Genomic DNA, 22,582 nt, shown 5'->3' on the forward strand with positions numbered 1-22,582 from the left:
CGTCCTCTTTTCCCTCTGCACTTTTCAGTATTTACACAGAGGAAGTGCCGGTCCTTTCAAAGCATCTTTCAAACGGACCATAGAGTCTGTGAACATGTCGTTAAAATGCACCGCCATGAAGCGAGATGTCGGGCCTAATATCCCTCTGCTGCTATTATTTGAATGTCAATATCAACTCTTTTCCCCGCAGCTATTCTGACCTTTCATCTGCATATTTGTTTGTCTGCATATCAAATCCAACAAATCGCAGTCTGAGCAAACAACTCATGTCTGTATTAACCTGAGAAAAGCGACTGTATATTCCCTGCCCTTACCAGAGCTAGGTTTACCTCTTGAAAAAAAAGGAAAAAAAGAAAATCAGCAATAGAAAACCTGTGCCCTAATAAATTAGCAACTCACATTTGGGAAAAAGCGTTTGCACAAGGTCTCTGGCTTTGACTTGTTTACAGAAAGCAGAGTAAATGGATACTTTAACAGCAGCACAGTGGTGTAGATGAGAGTCTTCAAAGAAACAATTTTGAGATGCTCTGACATTTTCATGAATAATTGATATTAAATTTACCATTATAAAACAATGATCTGTCAAAACAGGGTTTATGCATTGCAAATAGGATGCAAATGACTCTTAAGAGATCACCCTGGAGTTGAAAAGAGCTTTTAAACATAGCTTTTTGAAGATAAAACCCAAAGCTTGGGAAATATTTCCGAACCCCCCCTGCGCCTCGTCATTGGAGTTATATGTGAACTGTGGGATGGATATGCTTGTCAGTAGACTGCAAATGTATTTTGCACACTCATTTTCTATGCCCATGTCTGCGTCTCTGTGCCTGACCCCTCACAGGTGGTGGTGTCACGTGTGGCCCGGGTGTGTAAACGGGACCATGGCGGGTCTCAGCGCGTCCTAGAGAAGCAGTGGACGTCGTTTTTGAAAGCCCGCCTCAACTGCTCCGTCCCCGGTGATTCCCACTTCTACTTCAACCTGCTGCACTCCACCAGCCCCATCATCAGGATGCACGGCAGGGACATTATCCTGGGAGTGTTCTCCACACCGGCCAACAGGTACAACACACAGACAGGACACACTGAAAACACACTTTCTCTCTTCTATTCAGAAACATGTGCACGCAATAATGTAAGTATATGATAATAACATACATATGTCTGTGTATGAGATGTGCCCCACAGTCCTGCCAGATGAACTCAAGTACGCCTGCACAAACACTACCGCTGTACAATTCACCACCTCAGCTGCCCGGATCATCACCCGCACTAAATCATCTGACCACATCACCCCTGTTCTCATCCAACTTCACTGGCTCCCAGTACAATACCGCATCCAATATAAAACCCTACTCCTCACCTACAAAGCTCTCCACAACCTAGCCCCCACTTACCTCTGCGACCTCCTCCAAGAATACACTCCCTCCCGCTCCCTCCGCTCCACCTCTGCTGGACTACTGTCTATCCCCACATCACGCCTCAGTACAATGGGTGCCCGATCATTCAGCTGCTCAGCACCCAGGCTCTGGAACTCCCTCCCCCCACACATAAAACAGTCAGACTCCATCACAACCTTCAAGTCACAACTCAAAACTCACCTGTTCAAACTCGCACACAACTTATAACTGGTCACTGTCTTGATTGTTTGTTTGTTTGTTTTTGTTTTTCCACATTGTCTTGTTTTTAATAATGTTGTTAAAATGTTATGCTCTGTAAGGTGACCTTGGGTGTCATGAAAGGCGCCTCTAAATTAAATGTATTATTATTATTATTATTATTATTATTTATCTACTAGTCTTTCAAACTCTCTGCTCTCTTAGTAGTTTGCACAAATTGACTCAATATGATGATTTGTTTTTTTTCCAAATCGTAATTTCTATTTTAAAAATTACTGCTTCTCAAATTACTACCACTGCTACTTACTATTCCACAATCTTTCCACATACTGCAGATCCTGGTTGGGAATCACTGATTAAGATCAATACTCACCCTTCTGCCTTCAAATAAGAAGCTTTATTTGTGTGTATATGTGCATGCACGTGTGAGTGTGAGTGTGAGGGTTGAAATGAGAGAGAAATTTCAATCGATGTCGTCTCTCAGAGAGAAAAAGGGAAGAATGTTTTTTAAGAAATACACAGAGGCAGAGAGATGCATCTTGACATACTTCCCAGGGAGATGGGGCGGGCAGTGGGTGGGGGTTGACACCCAGTGTGTAGCCGCACTCATCGTCTCACCTTGAAACTTTTAGTGGACTACCGCCGTTTGTTCCTTCACCTGTGAAGTCAGAAAGAGCAAGGCTTCCTATAGGCCGAGCAAAGCTCTGGAGAAATGAAAGAGGCGTGTGTGGAGGTGCAGAGGTCAAGATTGTGCAGCACGGAGTAATTTAAGACACATGGGAAGTTTTCATTGAGGACAAAAGGGTGATTTGTTGAAAGACAAGATTAAATTGAGAAAAGGTGATAGGACACATGCGGCCCTGGTAAATGGGGGATTTTATTGGAGACTGAGGGTATTTGCGGAGCCACAGACAACACAAACAGCAAAGCAGAGAAACTGAACAACAGAGAGAAGAAAGGAATGTAACAAAAAAATTCACGTCAGCTACACAGTCCTAACTTTTCCTAAAACGAGGCTAAAAACTACCAGCGGGATAATTCCCTATTGTATCGAGTGGAAACAGTTTTTCATTTTTATTCCTGTGTCTCCTTTCTGATGCAGTAAGAGTAATCTGCTTACCGTGCTTTGTTTGAGGATACTGACACAGAAAGTGTTAGGATTTTTTTCAGCAATACAAAGAAAAATGTGCTTTTAATACTGAATATAGCCTTTGTTGAGACGTGTGCATGTTTGGAGAAACAGCCTCCACGTTTCCTCCGAGCTGCGCGCAGATGAACAGATACTTTATGGTTTAAAGCACTGCTCCATCATATTGCGGTCTAAGTGTCTCAAATAGAAAAGAATCAGTATACAGTACTTCCCTGTGATGGCTCACCCACCTCACACTGCTTTAATGGTCCCGACACCACTTAGCGTGTCTGCTAGTGCCGGCACATTATGGTCAACATTTAGAAATGCTTACAACTGCCTGCTATTTAACTCTGCTCTAATCAATACAGTGTCTCACTTTATTGCAGCCGGCAGCGTAGCTATCACCTGTCACTGGCCCCTAGAATAAAAAGCCTCTCAGTGTTTTTAGGATATAGAAGTAAAGCTCTCTACTATAGTAGTTGCAGGAGGACAGTGGCTCAAAGCAGAGGGCATCCCATTTCACAGTGTGAGACAGGAACAAGGGTGTGGGGGTTGGCATAGAGGTGAGTAAAGAAGGGGGGGAGGCGGATGAGGAACTCAAGGATGAAGAAGTCAATAATGGACAACACGTGCGTCCCTCGCTCTCTGAGATCCAAAACTGTTTCATCAGCTGCATCTTATCTACGTGTTTGGAAAGGCTACTCTGAGAGAGGGGGCCGCTGCCTGTAGAGACAGATGGAAGCTTCACACAGACGCACACACTTTCATACCCAACCACACATGTCTACAAACACACTCACAATGGTTCCCAGATAACAGCATTTACAGCGCACCACAGAGGAGAACCAGCTGAACACACACACACGGGCTCACACACACATACCCTGCCTGGGTAAACTGCTACTGCGTCGTATTCTAAATAACTTCCAGCCACGACAGAGAGAAAGGTAGTTTCAGATGGATGGATAAGGAGACGTGTGATGGAGGAAAATGAACACAAAGAGAAAAAGAGAATGTGTGAGGTGAGCTGCAAAACTCCCACTAGCCCCATGTGGCCCACTGCGCCACACTGGCTAAGTGCTTGCCAGACAAATTGCTTTGGCTGGCAGCGTGCAGTGAAAACAGCATGAAGCAGGACCTGTGAGTGGAGGAGTAGCTATTCTTTCCTGCCATTTGGCCCCGGTGCTACATGTATGGCTCTGTACATAGCATGAGGATGACAGGATGGAGTAAAGTGTTTTACCAAGATTCTCACCCTCAAATCTCTTACTCATATCCCCCTGTGCCCACATACCCCCGGGGATCATTTTACAGCCACATACCAGCTCCTTAACTGTTATGGAGTTGCATTTTTGGGATCCCTCAGTCACTCTGCTCCCAGGGTCCAAAATTGCCTCCAGTTGCTAGTTCCTTTGTGCATCCACCTCTGAAGCCCCAGGCCCTTCCTCTTGAGGTGAAATGAAAGAAGAGCTCGAATTTCCTGCCGAGCACCTCCTGCACTCACACTTCTGATGCTCAAGTGGTCAAGAAGGCACAAGGAGTAACGGTGAGACCACTGGGGAGAAGATGGATGGAAAATGTACTTTCTGCTTTATTTAGCAACATAAATAATTGGAAATACTGTATGTCAGAAGACAATGAGCAGGATGTCAAATGGAAGTCTCAGAGCTGTCCTTCTGCTCCGGGCTGGTCTAAACACACAAATAACTGTTGTTATTCAGCTATTGTTGTGGCAGCTGAAAACATCAATTACCTCTGGAGTAGACTGACGTAGGCTCATCAGACTTAATGGAGTCATGCAGGAATGCAAGAAAAATAACCCACGCAAAGTAAAGTAAATCTAGTGCATCCTGAGAGTGGGAGGCCATGTTTGGTTTTGGCTGTTAAGAATCCCATGTGACAGGGTCAGACAGCAGGATGTCCTCGTGGGGAAAACACATCAGCGGTGGGGAAATAAGGAGGACAAGGAGCAGGAGGAGAACACGTTTAAAGTGCCAGGAGAAGTGCCGCACTGGGGAAGATGCACAGATGTGCGAGATAGTTCCCCCTGGCCCACAGAGGAATACATAGTTAGGAAGCTGCCTAGAGACACAGAAATGGGTATGTGGGTGGGGGCACACGTAGTTTACAGCTGCATGGGCCATGTCACGAGGAGTTGTAATAGAGATGTTATCTCATCTGCATAGATTAGGATAGTCAGCTGAGGTAGAGAAGAAAAAAAATCCACAGGGAGCTGAGGACAAAAGGTCAATAAAAGTATGAAAAATTGGGTTACTTCAAGACAAAGAAACAGATCAAAGTTGAGGTTTTGCAGTAGGACAGATGAAAGAAAAAAAATCAAAATAAAAGGTAGATGTGAAGCATGGGTGCAGTGGGTGTTGAATTCAAGGCCTAATAAGAAACGGTTTAACATGAAATTTGTTTTGCAATTTGTGCCGTGTTTCATATAAAATGGTTAAAGTTAAAGGTTTGAACTCACTCAAGTCAGACAGATAACGGACTGGAAACCAATTGTACATTGACTATATTTATTAGGCATGGTGTGGCATATGATTCCCCCTTAAACTGCAACATGTCATTTTTATACTTAACTATCAACTATTGGGCTAATTAGCAAGCTGGTGAGTTGCTGGTCGGCAGATTTCTTTACATTGAAACAGAGCCAAATGTTTCCTTCTGTTTTAATGCTACACTCAGCTAACTGTCCGCTCATTTCAGCCTCATATAACCACAACATACGAGAGTGGCATTGATCTGCTCATTTAACTCTGGCAATAAGAGTGTTTTCCGATTCTATAAAATTTCATCGGGCATAGCTCGAAAAACACATTTTTAGGTTAATTACACTACAGGTCATAAGTTTAGCCAAAGGTCGTGCCTTTAGCAAAATTCCTTCCATTGTGATGTCCAATCTATTTATCTGATAGTGTTGGAAAAAAGTGTATCTAAAAGTTTGGTACAAATCAAATTAAGTCAAACTCAGTCAAACTAAACATTCAGATGTAGAGAAGAAGTAGACAAACAGTTCAGTTGGCAAGATTGTGCTGTACATTTAACCAGACGGAGTGTGTGGGATTTGTGACCTTCAAATTAATTTACATTTAAAAAAAAAAAAATGTTGTATTAACTGTACAGCGTGGTGATTTTCAAGGCTCCACAGTTTATGAAACTTAAACCTCTAATTATAAGATTGACATTGAAACTCGGCCTGACTCCCACCTTCTTCTCTTCTTCCTCATCTACCAGTAAAAAGCATCATGTGTCCGTGAGGGCCGTGTTGTTCCAAGCTGTCAGTGAGCTTGTTAAAGAGTGAGGAAGTAGTTTCGACTCCACAGCAGCTCTCTCAAACGGACACCCTGCGTATCTAGCCTGGATAGCCTGTCACTCAACCACAGTCAAGGGGAGAGAGTGGAGGAAGGACAAATTCCAGTGGACACAGAGAGGACCGGGTCGACTTTGACAGTAAACAAAGGAAAGCAGTTTCAAGTGTGAAGGGTGACTGAGAAAATGATGGAAAATTAAATTTGTTTCCAAAAAAAGGAAGAAAAAAAAGTCCATGAATGGACCAAGAAACAAAAGGAGGGGAGACTGCAAAGGAGAGAAAATGAGAATAATTGAAAGAATTCAGGGAGGAAAACAGGCTTGAGTCCTTTTGTCTTATGACTGTTAGACAAAGATCACCACATGGGGCGAAGCCAGTGACCTGCAGCGAGAAAGAAAGAGAGAGCAGGGGGGGTGGGGGGGTGGGCAAAGGTGGAGAAAGAGAGCCAAGCTGGCACTGGTGCCGAGCTGGCAGACGTGTCACATCTAACATCTGGTGCGTGCGGTCTTGAGAGAGAGAGAGAGACGCTGTATCAGCCGCAGCTCCGCCTGCAGCTTGGCCACACTGGCCGGGGTTGAGTCACAGCCCTGCCTATGAATGATAAGTACAGAGGGAGACGGCGTGACCTGATCAAATGCAGCATCAGGAGAGAAACAGCTCCCCACTGCATCCCAAAATCCAGCCTTCAGGCGTTGCCTTCCCAAAACAAACCCCTTCTGCGGCTTTCTCACAGAGCGACTCAAGAGAAACAGCACTTGGCCTGGTTCACAATCACGGGGGCACAGACACTCAAATCATCAGTTGGACATTTTGTTTTTGAGGGGGAAAAAAACAGAAAAAGAAACAGATGGTGTGTGTGTGTGTGTGTGTGTGTGTGTGTGTGTGTGTGTGTGTGTGTGTGTGTGTGTGTGTGTGTGTGTGTGTGTGTGTGTGTGTGTGTGTGTGTGTGTGTGTGTGTGTGTGTGTGTGTGTGTGTGTGTGTGTGGGAGATTCATGTAGCAACAGCCAGCAGGTGACTCAGTCTCTCAGGTTTTTTTTTTTTTTTTTTACTGAGTTATTAACACTTAGTCACTCGCTCTCACACCGCACACACACCATTAGTCATTAGATGAGGACACATTCGGAGCAGAGAGTTGAGTCTCGGAGCAGGAAGTACGGGATGTTGTTTTTTAAAACTCATTCCTTATCTCATCCTGACACTGTCCTGTTTATTTCTGTCTCTGTAGTTTCTGTAGCCATAACAGAAAAAAAAGGTTCAGTTGAAGAGATACTCCCAACGTCTCTACTTGTTGGGTCTGTCTGCATTTTGTTTGTGAGCGTGTGTGTGGGCTGCGGACACGTCGTCTTGGAGCAGATGTTCTGTTCCCCTGTTGCAGGGTTCACGAGTAGTTAACCTGCTTCGACGGTGCACTGGGCTTTTTCTTGGAACGACGTGTTGTTGAGTTCATTCATGAGAATCTTCCTTCCTTTGTGAAAGGCGAAAAAAAAAAACACTGACTCATTTCCTATTTAGTTTTATATTCCAGGAATTCCAGCCAAGATCTTTTCATGGGTCTAATCTTGCCACTGCATCCGTTTCATATCTCTTCTTTGCCGACAGAATTGACAGCATCTATTTTATCTTGTCTTTCTTTCACTCTCAATAATAAGTTCCTTTTGTATTCAAGCATCGACTGTCAAAATAAGACCAGCCCAAATCCAATTTGTCATCTTCACCAGGTGTCTGTCCCTTTCTCACACTCACAATTGACTTGCTGCTGTATATTTTAACTTCCTTGCTCGACTCTATTTTTCAGAGATCATCTTCTCTGACTTATTGTCTCTTTTCCATCACTTATTTTTCTGTACCCCTGTCTTAAAGTAAAACCCACTTGACACAAAACTGACAGTCATTTTCGTGTGAGATCAAATTGTTTTATCAATCAACAGCCTCTCGACTCAATCTACCTGTCTCTCCCGATCTCTTTCTCTGTAGTATCCCTGGTTCGGCGGTGTGCGCCTTTGACATGGAGCAGCTGGCAGCTGTGTTTGATGGGAGGTTCAAGGAGCAGAAATCACCAGAGTCTATCTGGACGCCTGTTCCAGATGAAGTCATCCCGAAGCCAAGGTGCAGATGGCTGTGATCAGTTTATGCACCTGTGTTCATGTTGTTAATTGGAAAACTAGAAGAAAATAGTAGAATGAACAACTTTGAAGCTGTGATTCTGCTCCAGAAAATGTGTTTTATAGGTGCAGCTCATGTCATGGTAAACTAAGTCTGATCAAATACAGAGATAATGGACAATGTAGGTAGATACTGTATAAGAAATTACAGCCTGAAAAAACTTTGAAAGTTACATAGAGGTGCAAAATACATTTTTCACGCATATACAGCTCATTCTCTGTCAGTCTTGAGCTCATTAAAATAGACATCACTTTCCAAAGCGTATATATACAAACATGAACAAAATGAACTTTTGACAAAAATCAATCTCGTTCAAAAAAGAAAGAAAAAGAATAAGTCTGAATGTGAGACACTCAGACAGTCTAGACTGCTTACTTATGGAACTGCATCTTCACTGAGGCCTGAAGTAGGCCACAACCAGCCATCCTGCCTCGCCTCCGCACTGTCTGCTAAACTTGTGCTGAAACTTTTTTTTTGTCTCCAGACCTGGTGGCTGTGCAGTTGAAGGATCCAGGTTTAATTCCTCCAACTCTTTCCCTGACGACATGCTCAACTTCGTCAAGACGCACCCGCTGATGGATGAAGCTGTCCCATCACTCGGACAAAGACCCTGGATAGTGAGAACCATGGTTAGGTGGGTGTTAACTCAGACAAGCAGTCAACTCTGTCTCTAAATTAGTTTAATTCCCCAATAATTTGCTTCAGCAAATGCATTATAAAATAATTGTATTTCCACTTTAGGTATAATGTTTAATCAGCATAAGGAGAAACCATCTGATGAACGTATCTTACAGTATCTTTTTTTTGTAATCGTAATATGCCGGTAACATCATTAATTTGTTTCAATATTCACTCACAGCCACTAAAGTATGATACAGTACATGTTCACAGTTATGTTTCCACAGTCAAGGCATTTGGTTAAGTTTGAGGAAATATGGTGTTTTAAATACTGAAAATGTTCCATTCATAACATTGCCATAACCTATAACCTGTCCAAGTCAAAGTAACCATAACCATCATCAGTAACCCTAACCCAACATATCCGTCTCTACTGTCTAATTCTTTACAATACTAAAATGATCTACACTCAAATAAAAACTATTGAATTTGATCCAAGCAGCAATTACAAGGGGCTTGGTGTTTAGGAAATTTCTTTTCTACACAAAAAAGAGTTGGGGTTGTTTCATCACTCCAATATTGCATACTAGAAAATCTGCTAATAAGATGATTCTTCATTGTTTTTCTATGTTTTTGTTTAGTTTAGTTTTTTTTGCCTTGAGGCTTAATGAGTTTATTCAACACCCCTTTAAGTCAGAAGAACATGTCAGAACTTAATCATTTACGAGAGGATCTGAAAAAGAAAAGTGGGAATTTTTTTCAGACTAAACTTGAAATGAATAAGTCAGACATGATATTGAACTAATGATAAAACATTAGTTGATTACACTACTGTATGTATGCATTGGTAAATGACTGCAAACACACACAGATGTATGTATGTAAACACACACACATGGCCTGTCTGTTCGTGCTGTGAGCTCCTTCTGTGGAAGTTATCCCAGTTTGGTGCTGAAGCCTGTGGTAACAGTAGAGCAGCTGTAGCACATCAAGTCTCACATACAGTAGTTGCATTCCTCTCTCTATCTCTCTATCTCTCTCTCTCGCTCCGTCTCTTGCTCTACAATCTACCGTATGGAGTCCTGCTGCCCTCCCGCCACCAGGGGATTATAGAGACTAGATGTATGTGGAATATTAAACACCCGGCACAACATGGCATCTATTCTCGTCTATTGACTCGTACGCAAAGGGCTGTGTGTAGTTCAGCAGCACTCTGCTATTGTTCCAGGACGAGCCCATTTACTTGACTGATATTATTAATGACTCAACGTCTGCTGTAATTAGTTTATTATGTAAATTTGATGAGCAGTTTTTTCTCTCAGTGGAATTCATTTCATTTTACAGAGACTCAAGAGAAAATGGCATATTATTATTTAAATTCACAAGAGTCCGTATTTTGCACCTAAAACGATCAGCTATAATGCACTTAAATCATAAATTCACTTCGACGATGCTTTTAGTGCTTGTGGAAGAAAGGTCCCAAATGAGCCGCACAGCTGTGTGGCGCTAATGTAATGTTTTCTCTCTCTCTCTCTCTCTCTCTCTCTCTCTCTCTCTCTCTCTCTCTCTCTCTCTCCTGCAGGTACCAGCTGAATAAGTTAGTGGTGGATACAGAAGCGGGGGCTTATAGAAATAGAACCGTCCTCTTCCTCGGGTCGAGCAGAGGGACCATCCTCAAGTTCCTTATCATGCCCAACCAGGACAACACTGTCACAAACAGCAACATCTTCCTGGAGGAACTGGAGGGATTCAACCCTGATAAGTAAGTGTTCAAGCTGAATAGAAGGGCAAACACTGGAGGGATATTTCAAAGTTCATGAAACACACATATTAGGTTTTTTTTTATTAATAAGAAGTAGAAAAGAAGATTGTTTCCACCCTCTAGCTATAAACCTTAGTATCAGAAACAGAGGTAAACAGTTACCCTGGTTCTGTCTAAAGGGAACTAAATCACCTGCTAGCGCTTCTGAAGCTCACCAGTTCAAGTTACATCATGTTTGTTTAATCAGTAAATAAACTGAAGTGTCAAATTGTCATGTTGTCTTCATAGGAGGTTCATTATTCCATGGAAGCGCGCAGCTACTTCCTGGAGTGCTGTTATCACTTTGAGGTTGTCTGACATGTTAATTAGTGAGCTTTAAAGATGTTGCTAGGCAGATTCCTTTCTTCATCTTTAGACAGAGTCATGCTAGCTGAGTCCCCCTGTTTCCATTCAGCATGCTAGGCTAAGTTCACTGGCTGCTTTAGATTCATGTACATTAAGCTATTGCCTTTAATACACAAACCTGTATGCTGACAGTTGATGTAAAACAGCACACACAGAGAGAGGACTCACAGCAGCAGTCTGGAAAGAGTTAAATGAATGACTGGGGTTGATGGATACACAGAGAGGGGAGCTGCTGGTGTGGTACGCCTAGAAAAAGGAAGAGAGTCGCAGAATGGAAAGAAAAACAAAACACACACACACACACACACACACACACACACACACACACACACATACACAACGTCCTGGGAACATGACGTGTCCTGAATTATGCAGAAAGCCTCACCTCTTCTCTGAGAGATGCACATAATTGTGCCGGATTTGAGTGAAACGCTGCAACCCCATGCGGAGCATACAAATAGGGCAAACAGAAAAGAAAAGGATTACAGTATAATATTCATTATCACATCTGAACATCTTCTAATGAGGTGGAGATGTACTGTAGGACGGCATTAGGCAGAAGACATCAGAAAGTAATGAAATGATGACAAAATCACATTATCCTCAATCTTCACCAAAATTACACTCTGTCGGGAAAAAATGACCCTTTATCTTCAGTCTGAAGCTGAATCACATTTAATATCTGGATCTTGACAAAAGATCGGATAGAATCTGGGCTGGTCCCTCTCTAATTAGCATTTTCGCATGACGCAGACAGCTTCGAGGATTCATTGGATGCCCATCGGCACATAGGGAACGTCGCGCACAATGCCTTTTCAATCTTCATTTGTTCTTTGTTGAGATGCACTGTTCCACATGGCGGAGAGCTGCAGGGTGGGGGGTAGAAGATTGTCACACAGATGCAGACACATTTGGCCGGTGATTATCTTTCACCAGGGCTAATTAGAGGCATTTTGAAAGAAACTCCATGTTTCCAAACACAAGCTTTCTGTCGTGGTAATTGTGCTCCCTGATATATATGCCATTTTTCTGCAGCAAGGAGGAGGATGGGATTATTTCTTGAACCAACTGCCTGGAAACACTGTCCTCCTAGTCCAATTCACTTGTTTTGCTTCTTATTTAGCAATAAACCTCCTTCCGTTCTTGTTCCCATCCAAAACATGCTCACCAATTTGTGTCCCAGCTTATTTGTTCCGCCTCACGCATGGTGAAATGAGGGATAGTGATGGCAAATGAAATGAAGGGACTGTGTGATGAATGAGCCGGTGCAGACCAGAGCCAGTGTGTGAGGGTTAATTTGGTGTGCATGTTGAGCCCACCAGGGGGTCAGTGGCACGCCTGCGATCACAGCAGTCACCCAGCTAATCAGGAGACGGAGCACAGACACATCAGGGGTTTTTTGTGTGTCCTTTTACGCTCCAGGCCTTCCCCCAACCTCACCTTACGTGCACAGACACAGCCAAGTCTTATGCACCACAATATAAACCTCAGGATACAGAGACGCAGAGCCACTAACCTTTAAGAGATCAGCAAAGATAGAAGTCAGTGGTTTATGACTGCTGTGTTGTTGCCATAATGAACCAGGAAGTGACCTGAAGGAGACGCAGCACTAATAGAGCCTGGACTTTCTCCAGCTGACTGATCTCGGGCCAGTCCCTCTAATTTTTTCCTCTTTGATTTCTCTTGCCTTTCCCCAGCATTTGTTAGGTTGTGTATTCTCCTTTTTCACCAGCTCTCCTTTTTCTTTCCCCTTCTTGATAGTGGCTGTGAAGAATGACTCACAGCTTGGCCTTAGCAGAATGATAGATTTATCTTAATGACTGTGGGCCCACCGCAATGTTATTACCATAAACCATCCACATACAACTGATGCATGAGTGCACATGTGCATAAAAAGGTATAAATCCTCTGTGCAGAGGCAGGTTGTGGCCGGCTATAGTAGCTCCAAGTGCCAATTAGATGTGATTCAGCTCCTGGCTGCTGTTTTTTTGATGGCCAGACCAGACGAGCCGACCCCTCAAACCTCTACAATCAGCTCAGCGTATATTTGGCTTGACACCAGCAACACTGATGGACTCTTGTCACTTTTATTATGGCTTTCATTTATATAACTGTTTTGTCGTCTTTCACACTGAGCCACGAGGAGGTCAGAGATTTAATGTGCCCCCTCGGTCTGGTAATTGAAGTTGCCTAATGCATTTTTTTTGTTTTGTGTATGCCTGCTTGGTTGTGTGTGTCTCTGTGTGTTGCAGGTGTGCCGAAGACTCTCCTCAGGCCAGGCAGCTGTTGTCCCTGACTTTAGACCGAGCGAGCCACACTCTCCTCCTCGCCTTTCCCTCCTGTGTGGTCAGAGTGCCGGTGGCTCGATGCCAGCTCTACTCCCGATGCATGAAGTAAGTCCGCACCAAATCCTGTGCAAGCAGGGACACAAAAGTGCAGCGGGGGCAGCATAATAAAAAGCCGGGTGACTACACAGGGAGCATCTTGCCTTCACACGTGTCCTTGAGGAAGACACAGTGGAGCGCTGCCAGCTCCAGACTCGCTGTTCTCTAGCTGACCTGAATTTTCTTGCAATGATAATAATCATAACAACTGTCACTGTGCCCTTGAGCAAGGTGATTAACTGTTAATTGCTGAAATGAACCAAAACACTATAAAATGTGCCAGCAAAGCGGAAGAAAATCTAATAAAAAGCTGTTGCTGTGATACATCGTCATTAAAAGTAATGCTGTATTATTGCCTCGGCCTGCAATTTAACTTTATCATAGATGCAAAGTAATTTTACTGTATCATGATAATTATAATTATAATGTTTTCTGACAATGTGATAAATAATAGCATAAATAAATGATAATAAATATTCATAAACATAATTAGAATAGTAAACATGGTCCAACTAGTGTAATAACATTACTAAATTGTTGTGATTTTACTCCAATGAGCAGTTAATTTATAATTCCCTATTCTTTCCTCATCCAGCAGTTATTAGATTACCACAAGCTCAGTTGCTCAGTTCACGGCATGAATGTTGTGAATGTGTTTAACTTTGAAGAGCAGCAAGTACCCTGAATCTACTAATCCTGTTTAAACATAGAAACGCATACATTCAAAGTGATATATTCTATATCATTCCTAGTGAATGATTCTTCATCTGCATACGCCCACACCAACACCGTAATACAGACTTACTTTCCCTGGCTGGCACACTTACCGAGCCTTGATGCCTTGCGGCTGTGGCATGTTAGGCTCCACTGACACCGTTAACACAAACCGGTACACACACACACACACACACACACATACCAGCAGCATATCAGGCGTGCAAGTGTGTTCAGTGAACCAGGTGAGTCAGACACGAGTGTAATCCAGAGGGCATTAAGCAACGCTTGCATGCTCTCTGAGGTGTGTAAAATGTGAGCGTTTATGTGTTTAGATGCGAGTACGAGAGTTAATGTGCGAGTATGTTTAAGATTTCCTAATGACGCTCGAGCAGCGGAGGATTTTCAACCTTTGCAGAGTGTTTGTGAGAACTTTTGATCTTATATGTTTGCAGCTAATGGACTCATCCCTGTCTGACCAGCCTTCATCCTACAAGGTCACATAAATGTTTAATAATGCAACATCTTACAGTAAATGGTCTGCTCTCCAGTGCGCACAGAGCATACACTTACAGTGTGACCTTTTGACCTCATTTAACTCCAAAAACAGTCTCATCATTAAAAACTCATGTTTTGCAGTCCACTACTGAGCAAACAGACCATATATGTGCAGAGGCTTTGCGTACCGTACTACTGGTCTGCACTGACTAATCCCTTATGGGCTGCTTTTCCCAAATATGCCTCAGCACTTTAAGATTGATGCTCTACCTGCCAGGTACAGCGCTTTCTGTTCATGGCACTGGTTTGGACTGGTAATCTTCGACAGCTCATCTCATCATCTTTGTCAGAATAACATTATCATTGCGTGGTAGTGTAGTTGTGAGCAGTGAGTAACTCCAAAAGCCTCCCTGTAGCTGTCGTCAAGGACAATCTGATATCTCATGTTTTAGAAATTGACTACAAATAAAAGATGGTGTAAAAGTAATTTATTTAGGAACCATGTGCTTCAGATTCTTCCTGTATTGCAGCATACATGTAATGAAACGGTTACTGTAATGCAAAAGTTTGTTGCTGTAAAAAATCAATCCCATATCCCATTGTCTGAATTTCCTAAAACCTTTCAGAGAAATTCATCTCCCAGGTGCTAGATTTTTGTTGCGAGTTGCAAGTTTGGAAATTATAAGTCGACCAGTTTTGTCTGATAGCTTTTTTCAATGTCAAGAATGAATCTACTTTTTCTCTCGAGTGCATTGTCTCACACCAAGTAGTTGATAAAATATTCACCGAGATGAATAACACTATCAAGGAAATTTCAAGGCTTCGCGAGTTTGAAATAACAGAAAATCAGTGGCCTCCGCTGAGGTAGAAAATCAGTCTAAAAACACGACATACTTTGGAAAATTTAATAAATTGCAGGTGTTATGTGCCTCATGGCGAATGGTTTAAAATCTGCAGAAACCATCAGTTCGGTCCTTTAAACCAAAGCCAAGATCGAGCGGAGCAGAATGCATGAGCTCCAGTTCAAGAGATAAGGTGAATTTTTGTGTTTCTCTGCAGGAACTGTATCGCCTCCAGGGATCCTTACTGTGGCTGGACCAGAGGAAGCACCTGCTCTTTCCTCAGACCTGGGACCAGGTATGACACCTCTGTGTTTCAACTAAACATCACCACTGTTCGCTCTGCTTTCTCCATTACACAGAGCCCTGCCCTGTGTCCCCACACCGCCAGTCTGCCAGTCTGCTTTATCCATCTGTCCATCTGAAGTGTTGTTTTACCACCTCTCTCTGTTCTTTCTCTGTAATCCGACACTTTTTTTTGTTTGTTTGTTTGTTTGTTTTGTTTTGTTTTGATTTATTTCTACCTTTACCGTCGCTCTCAAGGTTATTTTTCCTGACAGCATGCTCGTAGAGACATCCCATAAATTATTTATTTGGTCTGGAAGTCCTTCTTTCTGTCTGCGACTGTTTGAGCCTCTGTGTAACATCTGTGCCCTCTAAGTAGCCTGCCACAGTCCGCTCTGTTTACCCTTATTGATTCAGAACGTCTGCAGCTGCTGTTAAACAATGTTCTCTCACTTTGCTTGTTATCAAGTCGCGGACATATAAAACTTTGTGGGTGTCTGTTGTGTAATGCTGTCTGGATTATGCACGTGTACCCAGACAGTGTGTTGTCTGAGTGTCTGCATCGATATCTGCTTGGATATCTGGAGCGTGTGTGTGTGTGTGTGTGTGTGTGTGTGTGTGTGTGTGTGTCTGACCCCGCTCGTCTCCTGCTACTGAAATGCAGCGGTCTGCTCTGACAGCTCACCTCTCCGTCGCAGCTTGCTCCCTCCAGTGAAATCAAATCTCTCTTTAGTCAGGCTGCTTACTGAATTAGGTTTTCAAAACACAGGTGTGGTGCCAGCAGAACAGACAACATGGGCCTTAAAGACCACCCCAGGCTGCCTGCTTATACTATTAAAGGCCTGTGTTGGTCTTGATTTGATTTACCAAGGGCGGTCAACTCGACAATCGATTTTGCATCGAGTTACTGTGGATTTCCTCTTTGTGGAATAATGCAACCTCCCCTTCCAAACTGACGCCAGAGGAGAACTCGGCAATTGGCGTTATATAACATCAAACTGCGACGTGGGCTGTTTCTGAAGGAAGAGAAGTTTTGTACTTTTTAATGAAAGAAGTTGTTGTGGTGGTTGTTTCACTGGAAGGAAAAAGATGGTTTAAGGTTTGGTTTTTACTGTAGTTCACTTTCATCTCTGTAGTTAAGGAACTGCTGAACAAGGTGATAAAAAACATTGTTGTGAGACTGTTATGGTGACAAAACAGTTTATTCATTATATTTAATGAAATAACCTCTTATTCATTATTTATTCATTACTGTTTTTCTGCCCGTATGCTGACTACACACACACTTTTACTATGATTGCAACATGTAGTGTTGCGACGTTATAGCTGACTCAATATATGGATATTTGTTTTTTAATTAAACTGTGATTTCTGTTTCATTAAATAACTTTTGCCGCTCCATACTGTAGTCTCCCCACGTACCCCCTGGCTGTAGAAGTATCCCCCAGGGTGGAAGAACTCCAGGTCGGGCATCTGTCAACATTGTCCACAGCACTCAATATGCATAAACATATGGTCTTTATCACTTTATTACGAAGCCTGAAGGAGGGAGTGTTTGAAATAAAGAAAATACTCACACAACATACACGCACACATACTGTAGAGCCCACAAGCAAAGTTAATGTATATAAAGTAAATGACCCACGGGCCGTGAGAGGCAGCCAGCTGAACACAACATTGTTCTTTATTAAGATGACAATCGCTGTAGGTTCGCGGCACAGTTGGACTCATTTGTCACAATATTTTCTCAGCATTAAAAGCACAAATGTTGGCTGCACTGCCACCGGAGCCTTTAGCTAATTGCAGAATACTGATTTCTCAGTCTCTTGTCCCAATGAGCTCGATTCAGCATCCTCCGGCGGCGCGTGCTCTGGTTCTTCAAAGGCTGTTTGTGCGCCAAATGGTGTCTCAGTGTGGAACCATGAAAAACTTTAAATGATTGTTTACTTCTCTGAAGCAATTTTTCATGCTAATTCAAAGTGTCTTGACTGATTTATTTAAACAACACATCAAGACAAAGAAACATATGTCTGCATGTTTGATTAATGATATCCACCCACCAGGAAATTTAAAGAGACGCTTTTTTCATGTCTGCTTCCCTTAAGGCTTGTAACCTTAACTGGGATCACATATATCTTAATCTCCCTTAAATTATTACACGGGCTTGCATCAGGTCAGGGCATCTCTGCTGCCAAGTGCTCACTGATACAACAGATCCTCACTAAGAGAAGTGTTTGGTTTCCAGCGTGAGTCATGTCTCAGCGGTTTCCTCTAACAATTCATACTCAAGGGATTGAATCAATTTATAGATCAGACGTTAAAGCGTTAAAGTCAAAGTAAATTAGCCCAGGGATGAAATGGTTTGAGCTTGCAACTCCTTAGTTAAGACAGAACGGGTTGTGTTAACACTACAGGCATTTCACAGATTAAACAAATTAGATGAAATGTGTTAATTAGCGAGCTCAGAGAGGAAGAACAATCGTTAAGATACTGTAAACTAATAAGTTAACCTGTTACTTCATGTTCATAGTACAGACATGTGAGTATTATCAATCTTTTTCTCTTATTCTCAGCAAGAAAGTTAATATGAATAGTTAGCAAATTGTTAAATTATACCTATAGTCTCATGGTAATCTTATGTTACATGGATATAATATATAGCTATTGATCTTGTTGTCTGTTATCAAAAACAGCATAATCAAAAACTGCTGTTTCATGCCTTTCAAAGCTTTGTGTTATTGCAAAAGCTAAAACAATTATGTCTTGAACTTAACTACCAGTTCCCTGAACTGAATGAGGCACAGTCATATACACTATCAGACACACACACACACACACACACACACACACACACACACACACACACACACACACACACACACACACACACACACACACACCTACTCAGTCTGTCCATTGAAACTTTTCTTTTTTCTCTCTTAAATATTCAAAGCAGATGTGTTTTTCTTCGTAAGCACCTGGCCGTGTGCTGTTCTCATTTCCTCTCCGCTTCCACACTTCATCATATATTATATTGTCCTAAGACTTTCCAATGCCTCCCTGTTGTCCAAATAGGAAATGAGTTTTGAAGCACGGGGCTAAAGTTGTAGAAATAAGATATGTCATAATTTATCCAACGTTATAAGCCAGTTTGAGCATTTGTTTTCATTGAGCATTTCATTTATTTGACAACTTATTTTTTAATAAGGGTATAAGTGGTTTTTTCGTGAAGCTGATATGATGATCTCCTGACATTGTTTTGAGAACCTCTTTGCTTTAAAGCAGCACATTAATGATGGGCCTGCAAATCCTTGAAGGCACAAGCTTTATATTTACACCACAAATATGTAATATTAAGACAAGTATGCTGACCTAGAAATATTTGCAATTTGGTGCATTAATTAGCTTAATTAATTACCCTGCAGGCACAGATTGTTAACTACACATTTTAATGACAATTACTCAAGATATCAGACTCAAAGGCCTCGTCTGTTCTTCTGCTGGGTTTTTTTTCTTTCTCATATTCTCATTAAAAGCAAAGACTTCAACAACCTCGATGTCAAAGGAGCTTGCAGAGATATCCGCTTCCTTGTTACTTGTCCTCTGCCGTAACATTGAGATAGTTTTCCTATATCAGAGTGGATCTGTGCTGTGTGTCAGTGGCCGGGTTGCTGTGCCTCTGATTAATGGCTGTGTCTCTTCTCCTCTGCAGACTGCCGTTCGAGCAAGATGTTGAACAGGGAAACGTGGCCCACTTGGGTGACTGTGACGGTAAGAGGAGTGATTCTCAGTGTGTCTGTGTGTGTGTGTGAGTTTGCCCACGAGTGTTAAAGCTAATCGCACTCTTGTCTTTGCCCAGATCCTTACATAACTTGTGTATCTTCAGGGTAAACAGCAATACAGTAAAAGAGAGGAAGAACCTGGTAGTTTTAGTTTATACAGAGGAAATCCACAAATAAAAAACAGAGACAAATCCCAGTGCTCTGTAGTATCTCACTTCTCCCAAGAGCAACCACCAAGATCCAACACCAAGACGGTCTGCTAGTCTCATTTTGTCTCTGTGCTGCCAGGAAAATCCCTGTGTTTTAACAAACTTTGTTCTCCTTGCTGTTTACTCTGTCCTCACTTGTATGCTATCTTTGCTTTGGTCTGGTAGGTTTTGTTGCATGTACATGGTGGTTAATTATATTCAACTCCAGCTTCAATTCCCCTTGATGTTTCTTTCTTCTTTTTTTCCCTACCCCATATCGTTATGAAAATAGAAGTGGTACACAGCAAAGCAAAATCTCTATTCTAGATACACAGAGGTTTTGGATACTCCCATGACACCCCCCTCGCTTTGATGTGAGCGCTAATTCCAATGCGTGCAAATTAATCCTTTGCTTCTGAAAGTTCCCTGAGTTCATGTGCCGTGCTCCCCGAGAAAAGAACAGATAAATATTGCATAATCGGAACCCGCGTACAACTCTAATCCTGTTTCAGATGGGTGCTCTGTTTGATGCTGCTCTCTCACTTCAGGTCCTCTGACCACCAAAGCACAGGGGGACGGCCTCTGTAACTGATGGCTGATGCTCTTATTCTTCACAGAGAAGTTAAGCTAGTTATTTGTCTTCATTAAGCTCTTGTCTAGCTCCCTATAGAACATATAGGGGGGTGGGCCGGGGACTATATTCAAGCTTCCTGCTCCTACACAGATAAACTCATGGTTTTCCGAAAAGGTCTGTTTCTCTTCAAAACAGGTCGTGCCCTGCATTTCTCTCCTAGTTTTGATTAGTTTTTTTTTCTTCGAAATAGCATAAACTCGATGAAAAATGTGAGAAATTTCACCTCCACGAGGGAACACCACTTCAGCAGATAGACGCTGTTGTGTAGAGAGTTTGTAATTAAAAGTGCAACTTCTATGATCATTACTCTACTTCTGCACTACACCACTGGGTGAGAGATGAACATAATTACTCATGCTCAGTGCTAATGGACTGTTATACAAACTCCAGTCTTGGATCTTCTCCTGTAATTGTTATATCCTGACCCCTGGTGCACATGGCCCGGGGTCAGAGAAAGTAACGGCACTGGTAAGTTATTTAAGTTTTCTACTCTCTGCACATCATAGATCATCCCAGCATTTTTTATTTCCAGAGGGTTTGTTGAAATGTCTATCATCAGTACTTCAGCAATTTAATATTTCACTTCTCTAAAGTCAGTGGATTCACTAGAGAATGGTTATATATTTATATATATTAAAAAAGGTCAAATAAAGCAGCTGAAATATCCTGTGTTTTAGTCCCCAGCGAGTGAGGGAACCTCGTCACCTCACATACTCTATAAATATCAGACAGCTAGACATACTCGTGCTCTCTCTGTCATTTCCTGCACTGCTATGCCTCGCTACGTACACCTGCAACACTGTGTCATGTGGAATTTGAAACTGAGCAATGCAGCACTTCTCTGTGGCTTCTCCTTCTCCTTCCACTGTGGACAAAAGCCAAATGAACACATGTATGTAAATGGAGTGAAAGAGTGAATGATCTGAATTATATTTACATGTCGAGCCACCACAAGGCCTGTGGCTCGTTGGATTGTTAGACACTTTTACAAACAAATCAGTCATTGCAGTGCAAGAGGAGAGTGAGTCAGTCCAGGTGATCATGTTGAAACAAAAATGAGTCCTTACTGAGATAAACACCCACTCGTTCACACAGTAAAATCTCAGTTTGAATGTCTTCAGTTTTTTGTGAGTCACTCATATCGAGGGGAAAAAAAGAAATGCATTTAGATAACACTGGACAAATTCAATTTCCCTCCACCCAGGCAGCACACTGACCCTTTCTCTAAACTAAGAGGCGGTGTGCCACTTCTTATTTTAGCCCGAACAGTTTCAGTTTTTGAATCATTCCTCAAAAAAAAAAACATTACTTCTCACTATTTATTTTTTTTCCTATATAGCTGATGTTGTGAAACGCCCTCTAACTGAGACATACATTATCAATCTTCCACAGCTCATATGGGCCATGCTCCAGGAACAGTGCATCCTACACTTGCCATAATGAATCTTGATGTTGTCTTTGATTAGAATTGAGCAGCAGAAGACCTAATAGATCTGTAGTACTTTTCTAAACTGGACACACATTTGAAGCAGAATTTGGTTTTTCAGATTAGTAGACATCAGCTCTCTCAGTTCCACTGGGATAGAAGTGTGATGCTCCTCCGTATCCGTTCTTCTTGGACCGGTTTCAGATAGAGATGTACTGTCCAACTCTCTGGCCCTGCCTTTGAGGAATTTCATAGCTCTGAGACATGTTTGTGCCTGCGTCTGATCCTGTCGTGAAATATGCCTAAGCTGAACTCTCTTGACAGAGGTGAGTTCTGTTGTCACCAGATGAACGAGAGCTGCTTGGCTGGCGTGAGCAACGTGAGCCGGCATCCATCTGACGGCTGCCACCGACGCTTTATCTCAGATATTGTGATGAACCTGGTGCTGCCACCTATCTTTTCATCATCTCCTTCCTTCCTTTTTTTATTTTTTTACTTGACACTTTCATTGTCGTCTGATATGGATGTTTTCCTCAGTGTTTCCTGTTCCTAGTTAACGCTAAGTCCATCTTTCTTTGTCTTCCTGAGAGACAGATTCTCTCAGCCATCTGCGAAATGCAATATTCAGTCAGAAGGAGACAGAGAGGCGCAGCTTCAATGGGCTTGTTATGACAAACTGTCACTGACACCGTTAAGACTTTGAAAGTGCCGGCGCACCCTCTGTATATGTGTCTGTCAGCATCTTTCCCTGTGCCTTGCTTTTCACATGCCTTATTCCTCATGCAACAGAGGAGGCACAATGTACATTTGTGT

The 22,582-nt window shown here is 42.4% G+C and overlaps 1 protein-coding gene across 2 annotated transcripts in view; it reads left to right on the forward strand.

Annotated features, from left to right (window-relative positions):
- sema6bb (sema domain, transmembrane domain (TM), and cytoplasmic domain, (semaphorin) 6Bb) overlaps nt 1-22,582 on the forward strand; it is a 142,057-nt gene that overhangs the window by 96,791 nt on the left and 22,684 nt on the right. For both annotated transcript variants that reach the window (XM_083969624.1, XM_083969623.1), the window contains 7 exons: nt 842-1,059; nt 8,046-8,177; nt 8,719-8,868; nt 10,435-10,614; nt 13,272-13,412; nt 15,675-15,752; nt 19,452-19,510. In XM_083969624.1, coding sequence (XP_083825750.1) covers nt 842-1,059; nt 8,046-8,177; nt 8,719-8,868; nt 10,435-10,614; nt 13,272-13,412; nt 15,675-15,752; nt 19,452-19,510 — 958 coding nt within the window. The remainder of the gene's footprint in view (nt 1-841; nt 1,060-8,045; nt 8,178-8,718; nt 8,869-10,434; nt 10,615-13,271; nt 13,413-15,674; nt 15,753-19,451; nt 19,511-22,582) is intronic.

The sequence above is a fragment of the Trachurus trachurus genome (genome assembly GCF_905171665.1).
Source record: "Trachurus trachurus genome assembly, chromosome: 4".
In the NCBI taxonomy this organism is placed as follows: Eukaryota; Metazoa; Chordata; class Actinopteri; order Carangiformes; family Carangidae; genus Trachurus; species Trachurus trachurus.